This window comes from Delphinapterus leucas, chromosome 19, assembly GCF_059928025.1.
Source record: "Delphinapterus leucas isolate spDelLeu-1000000601 "Yukka" chromosome 19, BTC_Dleu_Yukka2, whole genome shotgun sequence".
Taxonomy (NCBI): Eukaryota; Metazoa; Chordata; class Mammalia; order Artiodactyla; family Monodontidae; genus Delphinapterus; species Delphinapterus leucas.
In genome coordinates this window covers 68,014,982-68,029,371 of record NC_143147.1, presented here as the reverse complement: position 1 = coordinate 68,029,371, position 14,390 = coordinate 68,014,982, and the positions used below count along the sequence as shown (strand labels likewise).

The 14,390-nt window shown below is 43.3% G+C and overlaps 1 protein-coding gene across 2 annotated transcripts in view; it reads left to right on the top strand.

Moving 5' to 3' along the window:
- MAP2K6 (mitogen-activated protein kinase kinase 6) overlaps positions 1–14,390 on the top strand; it is a 136,119-nt gene that overhangs the window by 104,428 nt on the left and 17,301 nt on the right. For both annotated transcript variants that reach the window (XM_089901710.1, XM_022589779.3), the window contains exons 8-11: positions 2,349–2,476; positions 3,625–3,702; positions 5,141–5,280; positions 12,706–12,751. In XM_089901710.1, coding sequence (XP_089757836.1) covers positions 2,349–2,476; positions 3,625–3,702; positions 5,141–5,280; positions 12,706–12,751 — 392 coding nt within the window. The remainder of the gene's footprint in view (positions 1–2,348; positions 2,477–3,624; positions 3,703–5,140; positions 5,281–12,705; positions 12,752–14,390) is intronic.

Sequence of the window (14,390 nt, the reverse complement as noted above, 5' to 3'; positions counted from 1 at the left end):
CTGAATCAGAATCTGCATTTTAACAAGATTCCCAGGTGATTCTTGTGCACATGAAAGTGGTATAAAGCACAGCCCTTTCAGACAGCAGGAGTCAGGATAAGATGAAAAAATTGGAAGATATGGCTCTTCCTCTTCTCCCTCCTTCCTTTTCTCCCTTCCTGTTATCTTTTCATCCATCCATCCATCCATCCATCCATCCTTTCTTCCATCTTTCTTCCATGCCTCCAACCATCCATATACCTTTTGCAATCACTGTCCAACATGTACACAGCACTATGTTTACACAGCACTATAATAGATGCCCTGACAGGTATCTGAGAAAAAAATATATTCTTATTCAAATTCTACATAGGGATTCTTGATAGGGAAATAAGACAAATATATAACAAACACCTGGCGAAAAAACCACATAAAAAAAAATGAATGTACCACATATGGAACTAGTAGAGGTAGAATACAAAACAAGAAAATGATTAGTACTGGGTGACCATAGTCAAGGAAAGCTTCTTGGAAGAGATATGTTTAATCAGGTCTCTGAAAAAATTTATGGAAAGTATTGATCGCTAATAGGGTATTGTGATTTGATAATTCTTACACTCTCTGAGCCTGAAAGTAATGTAAGATGCTTCAAAGAGTATTCCTATTATGATTGTTATTATTATTATTCATTGTTATGATTAAAAATGGGGAAAATAGGGAGGAAGAGAAAAAGAAGAAAGTGGGAAGGAATTCAGATAGGAAGAAGAATGTGGATTATCCACAAATGTGAAACTGAATTTTAAAGGCTTATTCCAAAATTATAAAATGTTTCACTCATAGTAGAGAATGTTTATAAAGTATAAAAAATAATAAAATGAAATTTGTTTATCTGTTGTTTAAGGGAAAAATGATAAAGGATAGTCTTTAAAGTTTTTAGAATAACTTTCTTCTTTTGAGTACATGCCCTTCGGGAAAAGTGTCACTAGGGAAAAAGTTAACTGTAATTTCTAATTCCATTATCAAGACATAACAATGGTTCATCTCTTTGGGGAGTGCGTTATCTCTCTCGAGACTGAAGGATTCATTTAAGAACTGTAGAATGAAACTTCTTTATCCACATGTATACCCTGTGACCTGCCTCCTGGTCTGGAATATCTGGGTTTATGATGAGTTAACACCTTGTGACCTCTGACACACTTCCGGCAGAAGCATCCATGAAAACTGGCGGCTTTGATCGTATTTGGTGTATCGTTATGTCACAGTCTGCCTTTTCATTCCACTAAATGCGCAACAGGTCATCATGAACCGGGCTTGTAAAACACTATTTTACTGTCACAAGAACACTTAGCATGAGCTCTACCCTCATAACAAATTCTAAGGGGCACAATATAGAATTGTTCATTACAGGGGCAATGTTGTAACGGCTGATCTCTAGAACTTATTCATCTAACATAACAGAGATGATTGGCCCATGGGGCTAGGCGTTTAATTCAATCATCAATTTTTAAGTTCTTACTGCATGTATGAGGGCAACGAAGATGAGAAATTAGATAGAGGAAACAGTGTTTTCCATTGATGGATTCCCAATCCGACAAGAAGGACACAAGGTGAAATAGAACAGGGGTCCCCAACCCCTGGGCTTTGGACTGGTACCGGTCCGCGGCGCGTTAGGAACTGGGCCGCACAGCAGGAGGTGAGCGGCGGGCGAGCGAGTGAAGCTTAATCTGCCGCTCCCAGTCGCTCCCCGTTGCTCCCCACGGCTCCCCACCGCTCCCCATCGCTCGCATTACGGCCTGAACCATCCCCGCCCACCGCCAGCCCCCCCGTGGAAAAACTGTCTTCCACGAAACCGGTCCCTGGTGTCAAAAGGGTTGGGGACCGCTGAAATAGAAAGCAGACTACTAACCCAAGATCCAGCAGAACAAGAACTAATGACATTAGACTGAATGAACTAATGAAAAACATTTCTGTGACTACTCATTCTAAATACTGCTGAAATCATTTTATGGTCTATCTGCCACGTATATAAGAATGTCCTTTCTCTTTCTTCCAAGCTTTCCGTAATCCAAATCAACTTAGTAAATTCTACTTTTGTAAATTGAAATAAAACATTTGAAAATGATTAAGAAAAAGAAAATCAAGTTGACTTTTCCCCCTTTTCTCAGCTTTGATGTTTTTCTTTCTTTAAAAAGTTTTTATTTTATGTTGGAGTAGAGTTGATTTACAATGTTGTATCACAGGGGTGGCGGTTACTTCTGCATTGGGTCTTGAGAAGAAAGTGAAGGGGAAGGAGGAAGGGAGGTTCCAGGGCCCCTGGTGGCAGAGGGATGCTATTACCACCCTGGGCTCCTGACTGTTCTTGCTTTCAGATGTCAAGCCTTCCAATGTGCTCATCAACACCCTGGGCCAGGTGAAGATGTGCGATTTTGGAATCAGCGGCTACCTTGTTGACTCCGTCGCTAAAACTATCGATGCAGGATGCAAACCGTACATGGCCGTAAGTACAGCAGCCGGGGGTGGCATCGAGAATGTAACTGCCTTCAAACCATGCCAGGAAATAGGAAAGGGACGGCCAGGGAGGGAAAACAGAGATGTGCCTAAGATGCAAGAAATATTCTGCATCTTCTTTTTTCTTAATATTTCCTGTCTGAAATACTGAATCCCTTCCTTCATATGTATTCTTTAAAAAAAAAAAAAAAAATCAGGTAAAGGGGACTTCCCCGGCAGTCCAGTGGTTAAGACTCCACACTTCCAATGCATGGGGTGTGGGTTTGATCCCTGGTTGGGGAACTAAGATCCCACATGCTGTTCGGTGTGGCCAAAAAAACACAACAAAACAAAAGACCTTACACAATATTATATGTCAACTATATCTCAATAAAACTGGAAAAATAAAATAAAATTTAAAACTATGCAATGGATTACGTTGCCTATGTTTCTACAAATCACTCTTTAAAAATATCAGGCAAAGAGGTATATTCTTTGAAAAAGCAGGTGGGTAATACACAGAGCCCACACAATTTTCCACACTGTGTTACAAGGGAATGCTGCCTTGTTTGTTGAGAACAGAAGAAAGAATTTAAATTCCCCAAACAAGTCAGTTAAGTGAGTCCTGAAGGAACCTCATAGCTATGGAGGTTCATTGTCTTTAGCAGAGACTCCCTTTAACTTAAGGGACTTCTACTGTAAATATTCTACTTGGAAATGAACCTGCTCTTAGAATTGAAAAGCTTTCTGTCCATGTTTAGCTAAAAGTTGTTGAGGTCTATTAACACCAGACAGTAGCCCAGCGACTCTGTTGACTCTTTTTACTGAGTTCTGGACCGCTGGTCTTTTAAACAAGGCAACTTCTAGGCTGACAAAGTAATTTTGTCATGTATATCATGTTCTTCATAAGGCAGAATTGAAATTGCTTTTGAACTGAGAGGGGACTTTGATCCATTACTGTCTCCAAGAAAAGACGTGTGGAGAATGAGGAAAATCCCATGGAGACGTTGTTATTTATTGTAGTTAGTGAGCCTCTTGGCCTGGGAGGTATGTTAACAGCTCACAGCAGCTCACTGGGCAGCTGGTGACCCTCTCAGCCCTGAGCCTTTATGGAGCCAGGAATGTCAGCTCAGCTGTCTTTTTCTGTCTCCTTTCCAGCCCGAGAGAATAAACCCAGAGCTCAACCAGAAGGGATACAGCGTGAAGTCCGACATTTGGAGTCTGGGCATCACCATGGTAGTGTATGATAATCATCGTGGACCAGGGTGTTCGGGGCATGAAGTTGGAATGGGGTGAGCCTGGAGAACAAGAGGCAGGTGCCTGAGACGCCGGTCTGAGAGAGCAGGAGATTTGGAGCGACCATTGTTTGCAGTGTGGTGTAGCAGAAATACGGAACTGGGATTGGACAAAACACACTTCTCTTGATTCTACCTCCAAGTAGCTGTGTGCCCCTGATTCACTGATGGAATCACACAGGCTGTCTCACTGTCCTCATCTGTAAATGAGAGGGTCTGACTACCGTTCCGGATAGTTTTCTTTATGGTTTAAAATTAAATTATTCTAATCAAGGCATGCAGAAGCTTAAGCTACTCAAAGAGCGCTAATGTGTGTGGACCCTGATGGAGCTTTTTATTTCTTTTTCAATTTTTACTTTATGTCGGAGCATAGTTGATTAACAATGTTGTGTTAGTTTCACGTGTACAGCAAAGTGGTTCAGTTACACATGTATCTATTCTTATTCAAATTCTTTTCCCATTTAGGTTATTAGAGAATATTGAGCAGAGTTCCCTGTGCTGTACAGCAGGTCCTTGTTGGTTATGTTTTAAATATAGCAGTGTGTACATGTCAATCCCAAACTCCAAATCTATCCCCCGCCCCAGACCCTGATAGAGCTTTGTTATCCAGGACATGGGCTCAGCTTCCCAGAACATGGTTATGACAGAAGTCTTGGCTGTTGAGTACAGGTAGAGCCCAAACTCACAGTAGCGCACAGGGTAATTTTCTCAGGCACAGGCCCAAAGGTGCGCAGGGAGTGCGTGATGCGTAACTTTGCCGATTACGCACTTTCGGTGTGTCGCCGAGGTCTGCAATGACCCCTGGTGGTCCTGTTTCCTTCCCAGACACGGCAGCTGACTAAATCCTGTGCGTTACTTCACATCCCTGCCCAGAAAGCGCGTGCTCTTGTCCCAGCAAAGTGGCCTTCACTCAAGTCCAAACAAAGATCAGCCATCTGGTCCTGGTTGTTTGCTTGTCTTTAGTTCTAGCGCGCTCCCAGCAGATGGCGGCAGATGTACAGCTCTGTACGAGTCTTAGGGTGAGAATCACTGTTTAGACTCAACATTTGAAAACCTGGTCGCTTTACATCCCGAAGTTTCATACCGCTGGCTTACAATTTTATGAAGCGCCACATCGGGTTTTAGGGAGGACCCAGTTTTAAGTAGGCTTAAGTGGCTGTCTCCGGTACGACGTAATCTGCAAACCCCTAGCACTAGGACTTGGAGGAAAACTGCTAGAGAACAGGGCATTAGTTTTCCCCCTCCCGCCAGTTTACCTGATGGTCACCATCGTGCCTCCCTCTGGCTCTCCTGGAGCCAAGTGGATTCCCTAGCGGACCCCCTCTTTACCTAAGCACCCCGTGTAAGCTCCTGTCTCCTTGTGTCCCTCTCCCCTCTAGATCGAGCTGGCCATCCTCCGGTTTCCCTATGATTCGTGGGGAACTCCTTTTCAGCAGCTCAAACAGGTGGTGGAGGAGCCGTCGCCACAACTCCCGGCAGACAAGTTCTCCGAAGAGTTTGCTGACTTTACCTCACAGTGGTAAGACAGCCTGTCTCTCAGAGGCCAGCGTGAGGAAACAAGAGGAGTTCTCATGACTTTCCCCCGTCGTTTTAATCCACGATGCACGCGTCCATCCCCAAAGCACTGACGGGCCTGTCCTTGCTGCTGAGCAACAAAGATGGCTCTGCCCCTCCCCCGCTGAGCTCAGAGCCAAGGAGGGCGCGTCCACAGTCAGTCATGCTAGTCCACACTGCAAGTCCAGACATGGAGACATGCACAGGGTATTTGGGGGACGCAGAGGAACAGCGCTGGGTTGAGCTTCTGGAGGAAATAAATGCTGGGCTGGGACCCTGTGAGGTACGTCCAAGCGAAAGGGAAATAGGGGAGGAAGAGGTATTCCAGGCAGAAGGGACACCGTGCATCATACCGCAAAAGGGAGAAACTCTTTTATGGGAATTTCAAGCCATGTGATGTTGACCGGAGCATAAAGAGGTGGGCGACCCACCGGAGGGTTAGGGATGAAAAGTAGGTATGACACAAAGAACCACCCTGGATAAGAAGACAGAGGCTATTTTCAGAGCCTCCCTTAGGTACCTAGAAGTCTTACAAAGCAGTTCTAGTGTCTGTAGGCTGATTCTTACAGAACACTTGCTAACTTACGGACGTGCTTGCCCATAAGTGTACAGTGGACAGTACTGGGCGGGGGGGGGGGCGGTCTGAGAAGGGAAAATAAAAAAAGTTGGAAGGAACCGTGCTAATGCTGTAAACTTTGTTTTCATGGAAATTGAAAGTGGAATTGAGGAAACTTGGAGAGGGGATTGTTTTCTCCGGAAAATCTAGTGATTTCTGTCTGCGTAGGGAACATGATGCTTGGCATGCTTTGATACTAATGACCATCGCAAGTGATGCTGGAAAGAGGAGGCTGCGTTGGAGATGAGGTGGTTTATCCGGGCGCCTCCGGAGCAGATGAGACTTGGGGGAAGGGACTCAGAGGTGGCGAGAAGCCCAGCTGCGGTCCTTGGAGAAGGGCAGTCGGGCTGCTGGCTGCTAAGGGAGGGGCTGGTGTTCTGAAGGCTGCTGAGAGTCTGGCTTCCTCAAGGTTATCGTTCCTCGGCCTCCACGCCCTTTGGAAGAAGCCTTCTGAGTATGGCTTTTATCAGGAAACAGGATTAAGCCCAAGCAGCTGCCTATTGCTTATGAAACTAAGGCCCTTGGACTTTTCATCGGCTCTAAGCCCATGTCGCCCCGGGTACCTTTCCCGAAGGATATATGAGGCTGAGCTGCCACAGTTTGTTTCTGGGGTAGTTTTGGCTGAATGGCCAGAGAGGGCTGTAGGACAGTGTGCTGCTGGGTCCTCCTAATACGTGCATCCTCTGGGCTCTGGGGATGCATCCTCCTCTCTGCTCTCCTTGCCTGAGTATGCAAGGAGTGGTGGTACACCTGCCAGGCTGAGATGGCTTCCGGCTTTTGCCTTCTGGTTTTGAGAACTTGGTTTTTGGTTTTGATTTTTGTTTTCCTTACCCTCAAATGTTTAAAGGTCACCTAGGAAATGGACTGAGGCATCTTTGACAGTTCACACCGACAGTTCTCCAGAAGGGTGATAGTGGAGAAGGAGCTTCTGTAAGGAAGCCTTTTCAAGCTCTGCACTATGTAAGCTTTCTCCCACCTGGCCCCCTTTCCCGAGACTCTGGGAACTTCAGGAAGCCTTGCTAAGAGCAAGGCTGGTGTGAAAGGTCTGAGAAAGCCACGCTGCCTGTTGTGAACCGGCGGTTTAATCCGACAGTTCTCAACTCCGGCTGCTCGTTTCTAAGATGTGCCGTCACCTAGGCCTCGGCCTCAGAGACTTTGATCTAATTGGCCTGGGGAGTGTCCTGAATAACAGTCCTGTTCAAATGTTCTCAAATCCTTCTACTCTAGGGCTGCGGTGAGAACCCATGATTCACATCTATGCTCTAGAGACCCGTTATTAATTTCTTCCTATTCAGAAGGCTCCTTTTCATCTGCAATTTACTGAAAAATCGTTGGATGACTTTTTCTTTTACCAGTTTTCTTCTCCTACTTAGAACTTCCCCTAAAGAGTCAGAGTGTTAAAGCTTTTTACAGATATCTTAAAAATGAAAGCTTTGGAAAAAATACATGTTTTCTAACTTTAGCGCACGCACACGTTTGTGGAAGGTGCAGACACCTGTGCTACTGCTGTTCATGTAGCAGCCGCCCTGGCCGGCCCTCCCCGCCGCACAGCATAAGAGTGTCCTCATGGCCACCCCTCTGAGGTCTCTGTTTCCCTCTCGTTTTCTCTCATTTTTAGTCCCAGCTACTGTGGTTCATTAATTTAAAATTTCTGAGCCATAGACATTTTCCAGCTTTCTCGGAATTGTTAATTCCGTTAATAACTGTTGATTCTCTGTCATTTCATTTGTACTCAAGTCATCCAGTCTAGCTTGTTTATGGGCTTATTTAAAAAAAAAATAATAATTGAAACAAAACTCAAATCGCTTTAACTTTGAAGTTGTCAAAGAATAAATTCTTCCTCCGACTTTTGAGTGTGGTAGCTCCCGTAGAATCTGATACCTAAGATCAATTGTGTAAAATAGTCATTTTTGTTGGTATGAGAATTGAGAAGTTGAAGGGGAGCATTAATTCTGAATTTTATGAGCATTCCTACTTATCCTCAGTCGGAGTTTTTAAGAGTCCCAGGCTCTCCTGTTTCAGATGCCAGGTGCATCGTTCTTTGCCTACCGTAAACCACCAATATATTTTCTTTGATACCCCCTTAGTGTGAACATTGTTTTGAAGTCAACTGAGTTGGGAAAGTTGTCTAATACTTCAAAAAAGAGTATTGATTTTTTGGGGGATTTTATGAATGGCTTAGATATTTATGGAGGCAATTTTACTTTTCACATGTATTAGCATACAGATACACACCTGCCCACAATAGCAGTCTAGGTATTCACTTGTTTTATTACTGACAGTTTTAAGTTTGATTTGGGGCTGGGTGGAAAGAATGGAAAAATGATCATTACCTATAAAACACCTCTTTTATTTCTTGATGAAAGAAAGATGTAGCCTATGAGTGTTATCTCCCTTTTATACCTGGTTCCTCCATTTTCCTGTGTATTTTTGAGGCACACCTTCATGAAAGGACCCCTTTTTGAGTGACCTCTGTGTGTATTTTTATGATATAGTCAGGCTATGATCCTTCAGGACTTCTCAAAAAGCCCAACTCTTTGTGGAAAGTGGGGAAGAAGGACTACAGATTTGGACAGCGAAAAACTTAATCTCAAATTTTGGGAAAGATGCATCTGTGTCTTTATTTCCTACGTCTGTCTTTGGGTTAAATGTAGAACAAGAAGAAAAAGGGTGCATTACTCACGGCTTAGGTGGCCTGTCAGGGTATCTGTGACCTTCCGTGGGAAGCGTCCACCATAAGCATCTGATGGCATCGCAGCCGCGCACCTTCATCCAGGGCATCAGCTTGGTAGTCACTCTCCTCTGGTCACTGCTGGTCAATTGACAGTAAAGTGCAGTTTGAGGGGTGGAGTAGAGGCACTTACTGGCTATCACTGTCATATCCAAAGTTATGATATGATAGAGCCCAGAGATCCGGCTGGTATCTTTCTTTTGTAGCAGCATCAGAGAAACGTTATCCTCTGAGTTGGGGTAAGGGTTGCGGGGAGGAGAGAAAAGAAAAGAAAAGAAAGTTAAGGCATTTACTCCTTATGAACTTGAAGAAAACAACAACAGCAACGATACCTTACAAACCCCTCCTTTCTGTACTGATTTTGAAACAGGACCAGCGAATGACATGTTCTTCCTCTTTTTTCCCTACACTTGGCTTTCTTATCTTAGGGCTTTTGAAGAGTTCCTGGAGCCAGGGAGGCTCACCATCTAGGCCTTGTTTGGGGATTCACGGTAGAGGAATCGAATAGAAAAGCCTTACATTCTAGTCCTACAGAAGGTTTCACAACTGACTTTCTCCAGCAAATGGAATCTTGGCAGGCTTAGAGTTTTTCACCATAACTTCTTTCGATAGGTTATAGGCGTGGGGACTGAGGGAAGGTCATTGGGGACCAGCTCTGCGAAGGGCCCAAACAGCTTGACTTCCTTCTTGCTGTGCCTTTAGGCCTATTTAAGAGCTCAGCGCCCAGTCCACCAGCCCGATGTCCATCGGAGATGGTTAGAGGCCCACCCAGATGTCGATACTGTGTGAACTAGTACAAAAGAGACACAAACAAATATAGCTCCTGACTTGTTCAGGAAGGACAGTAAAAAGAGGCCCTGGATATTTATTTAGCTTATGACCAATGTACGGCTCGGGAGGCGCATTGTGTGTTTATTCTGTGGACGCACCAAAGAGCCCTTCTTGGAAACAGTCAGGGGGAATTCAAATAGGCAGAAATCCTCTGGTCAGCACAAACTCGAAGCTAGCAATGCTCAAGGCGGCATAAAGCTGTTTTTTAGTGTCAGCTACGGTCAGGAGTGTGTGTTGTGGCATTTGGAAGAGCAATTAGGGCAGTTAGCTAATTGCACGCTTGAAAATGACAAGCCACTTGAAAATCAAAAGTCTGACTCAAATCCAAAAAGAAATTGGTGTAGCTTTGAACTCCACAGTTGTTATTTTGTACTGAATTTCAAGCACTTCCTATTAAACATGGAAAATTTGCTTTTTTTCCTATAACCTTATCCTGAGTATTTTGCTATTCTTAGCCCATGTTTTGAAGTGTTCTTGATTTAAAAGATGGAGAGAATGGGTTATATCAGTTATATTAATTCAGTAAACAGCCTTGGTTTGCTGTGTAAATATTTTCCAACAGTACTCTGCAGTAGTGCTTGTGGTACATTCTGAGATTTCTAATCAGAGGCCGTAGGTCAAGAAATAGTCTATTGACAGCGATCTCTGAGGTTTCAGGAATTCTTAGCGCTTTATGACGGTCAACTTGGGGTATTTTCCCTACATTTCCTTTATACAAAAAAATCTGGAGAAATTTTCATAAACTTGCACAAGTGAAAAGATAGGACGTCCTGACTTAAAATGACCTCTCCTTAAAAAAATAAGTATTTGATTTCTTCTACGTGATGAGAAGAGAGAGTATCATTTCATTATGTACTAAATAGGTCAAAACTCAGCTATACCGCAAAGAACTCAGGTTGGTGAAAGAGGGCGTTGTTCGTTTGAATCATCTGAGAGGCAAGCTTTTCTTTCCATCATTTCCTTGGTTCAGGGCTGACCAGTGAGAGGTGGGAATGGAAAGCTGGGATGTGGTCTTCAAGGAGACTTTTTCAGAGTCTGTGTAGATTTAGGGTTTGACGCTTGATTAATGGTCCATCTAAATAGGACACTTGAAAGCGACCACTTGACTACTGAGTGTGGATTTAACGTTGCATGTGTGCTTTTCCTTACTGATTTTAGGAGGATAAATTGTTCAGATTATAGAGAAGACTTTGTGCTTCTTGATTCGATTTGAACAACAGCCGAAATTCAAGGCTTTTGTACATTAGTCTGTTTGCTTTTTTTCCTAGGGTCTCTGTGCAAGTCAGCCACGCACCTGGGATCACATTTCTTCCGTGTTTCTTTCTAGATGAACTAGCTCTTGAACTTAGAAAGACTTTTGTTTCCTGGGGTGGAAGGCAGGGAGGGGAGGTAGACATGAGGATATGCCCAAAAGAGAGATGAACCAGCTGGAGATGACTGTAAGCCAACTTCATTTCAGAGAAGGAGCTAGAGGGGGCAGCGAGGAGGAATGCCCTAGGACACATAGCCCAGGGTTTCCCGACCTCGGCACTAGTGACATTTTGGACTGGATCATTCTTTATCGTTGGGTGTCCTTAGCAGCATCCTTGGCCTCTTCCTATTAGTACCAATAACCGCCCCCCCCCCCACCAGCTACATCAACCAGAAGTGCCTCCAGACATGGCCGAAAGTCCCCTGGAGGGCAAAACCACCTGCAGTTGAGAACCACCAACAGAGCCTTTTAGAATCTCAGGATATAGGTGCACATGGCGTCATCAGTGGGAGCTACAATGTCTCCTTCATTTCACTCAGGCACATCTTCCCATGTCAACCCAGCTGTGACAGTCGATAAGTCCTCTTTCTAGTTCGATCTTATTTTTATCCTCAGTTGAGATGAAACTTTCTCTCTTAGGTTGTCTGGGCTGTGAGGTCACTAGGGTCCTAGATCTGCCCTCAGTTCCAGGTTGAAACTTCTGTCCTCACATCTACCTGTGCCCTGTCTCAGGTTCCCTGGCTTCTACCCACAGCATTGCCTGGAGTCAACGGGTAGGCTGCTTTAAGTTGTTCTGGTTCAAAGGCTTCCCTTTTTTTTTTTTCATTTTGTGTTGTTTTAAACCATAGTTTTTCCAAGCATCTCAGCTGTTTCACTCTCTGGTTCTGTATCTGGCCCTCCCCTCAATTGTTAGCCTCTGTGGGTGGAACAGAGCTCATGTCACACATACTAGGTCTCATTTTCTCTAAATGATCCATTAGCACGAACCCCAGCCACCCAATAACCAGTCATTTTTTTGGTTCCTTCAACGCCAGGCAAACCTCCTTTCCATCCACGTATGATCTTCTGGCCCAGGGTACAGGAGTCTGTAGGTTGCCTTGCGAATCATACTTTTCAAAATCATTCTTTTCTCCATTCTGTAACCTGGGATTCCAACTCCAAATAAACTGCTTCTTTTTTTTTTTTTTTTTTCCATTTTAAGGCTGCGGGTGGATAAAGGGGTGGGTCAAGAACAAGGGTGAGGGGTTGGTCTCTTCATACTGCAGTTTTATTACTATTGCCTCCAGTATCAAATGTGATTAAGATGTCTGTGTGTACAGACAGCTGAATGAATGGGAGCCACTTGACAGTAGTGTCTGACCACCAAGTACTGATATTTCTAAGAAGAATAACTGCTAAGTCCTTGGCTGCGTGTGCTCTTTCCTCGGCCAAGAGGTCGTAAACCAGCAGCGTGACCTTAGACATTTGTGTGTATTGCTTCTCTCTCAAGCAGGTTCAGCAGGGAGTAGATAAAAGCAAATCATGCGTGCAAGGGGCCAGAGGCAAAGAGGACGAGGTACTGAAGATAGTGAGGAGATAATGCTTGTCATAGAAATACCTGCCAATTTCTTTGCAAGTGGGGGTGGACTAAATGCTGTTTTGAAGGAAAGGAGACACGTATTTTGATATATAATAAAAGTTGGTTTTTATGTCATTGGTAAAGTGTCATAAGTAAACACACACACACACACACACACACACACACACACACACTCTTATTCTTCCCATTAAGGTACACCCAGAGTGATTTAAAACGTAACTGGTAAGACTAACTAAAGAGGAAAGTCAAGAAGGGAGATTTATGTTTTCAGTACATTTTTAAAGGTGGTTCTGTTTAGTCTTCCACAGGTTCTGAAATCCTAGTCTAGTGAAAATACAGATGGTTTCGAGATTTTAATGTGATCTTCTTTTTTTCTTTAAGCTTGAAGAAGAATTCCAAAGAGAGGCCAACATATCCAGAGCTTATGGTGAGTGTTGTTAGTGGTGTAAATGTGTCCAGACTAACAGCGAGTACAGGGAAAATGACTGACACCTAAATTATAATCAAACAGCTGTACTGGGAGTGCTGATTCACTGAGACATTGGTAAGTGAGGTTAAACTAAGAAAAAAAGAGCTGAGGCTTTCGTGTGCCCTATACTCATCCTTAGTATAACCGGGCTGTGTCACCAGTCTTAGCAATTTTTTACATGATAATAAAACCTGTCATCGTATAGACCAAATTATGTCTGTGAAATTTATATTTTCAAATTTTAAAGACATTAGGAGTCACCAAGGAACACAAATAGAAGGAAACCATAATTTAAAGGATTTCAATAATGAGAGAAACTTAAGTGCTACATGATTGATCAATTTTTGATCAATGAAGGAAATGAAATCACTATCTTGAAGAGATATCTGCACCCCCATGTTCATTGCAGCAGTATTTATAACAGCCAAGACGTGGAAACAATCTAAGTGCCCAATGATGTATGAACAGATAAAGAAAAAAAATATATATATATACACACACACACAATGGAATATTATTCAAGCATTAAAAAAGGAAATCCTGCCACTTACAACAACACGGGTGAAGCCTGAGGACATTATTCTAAGTGAAATAAGTCAGACAGAAAGAAACAAATACTGTATGATCTATTAAATGTGGAATCTTAAAAAAATTGAACTTAAAGAAACAGAGAGTAGATTGGTGGTTGCCAGGGGTGGGTGGGTTGGGGGACTGGATAAAGGTGGTTAAAGAATACAGATTTCTATTTACAAGATGAATAAGTTCTGGGGGTAGAATATATAGCATGGGGACTAGAGTTGACAACAATGTATTTATTACATATATTCGAAAGTTGCCAGGAAAGTAGAAAGCATATCTGGTTAGTCACAGCTTATCACGTGGATTTTTAGTTCTGTTGGTTAAGCGTGGATTTAAGTCTGAACCATGCATCGACTGTGTGACTGTGAAAGAGTTCTGGGAAGAGTCTGACAAGAGACAAGGCACCCTTCTTGGGCTTCTTTGTCCTCTTTAAAAAGGCAGCCCCTGGGACTCAGCATTCAACGAAGCTTTATTCAACTAATACCCACAATTGAGGCAGAAAAGGAGATGAGTAATGCTTGAAAAAGTCTTAGCATACTGCCTGTTTGGATTAAATATTTCCTCTCTGATTATGTTTATAATAGCCAGTCAGGGGCCTTTTCAACCCTGGCTGCTCTTTTCTGGTATTCTTCTGCAACCCCCAGAGTATTTTAAAATTAATGTCACATAAAGGGCAATAGGCATAGAGCGATTCCTGTGGGGTCCTATGGAGCCTGTACTCCTATTGTAAAGTTGCCTTGCTTGTCAGTCTTTTTAGATACAAGAATATTTTCTGTATATGTCTGGTGATTTAAAATGCATGACATCTTTTTCCCCCTTCCAAGTGACTTCTTATCAGAGGTTTCAATGGAACACCCTTGAGAAAAAATACAGAGTCCTAGCTTAATATCCATTGGTAGCTGACGCTGAATTCTACTTTTCCAATTTATTCTAACACCATGGTCTATTATGGTCTACATATTAATGTTGTAAGATAGTGTGGGTCTCCCCTCCATCCCCCCCCCCGCCTTTTATGGCA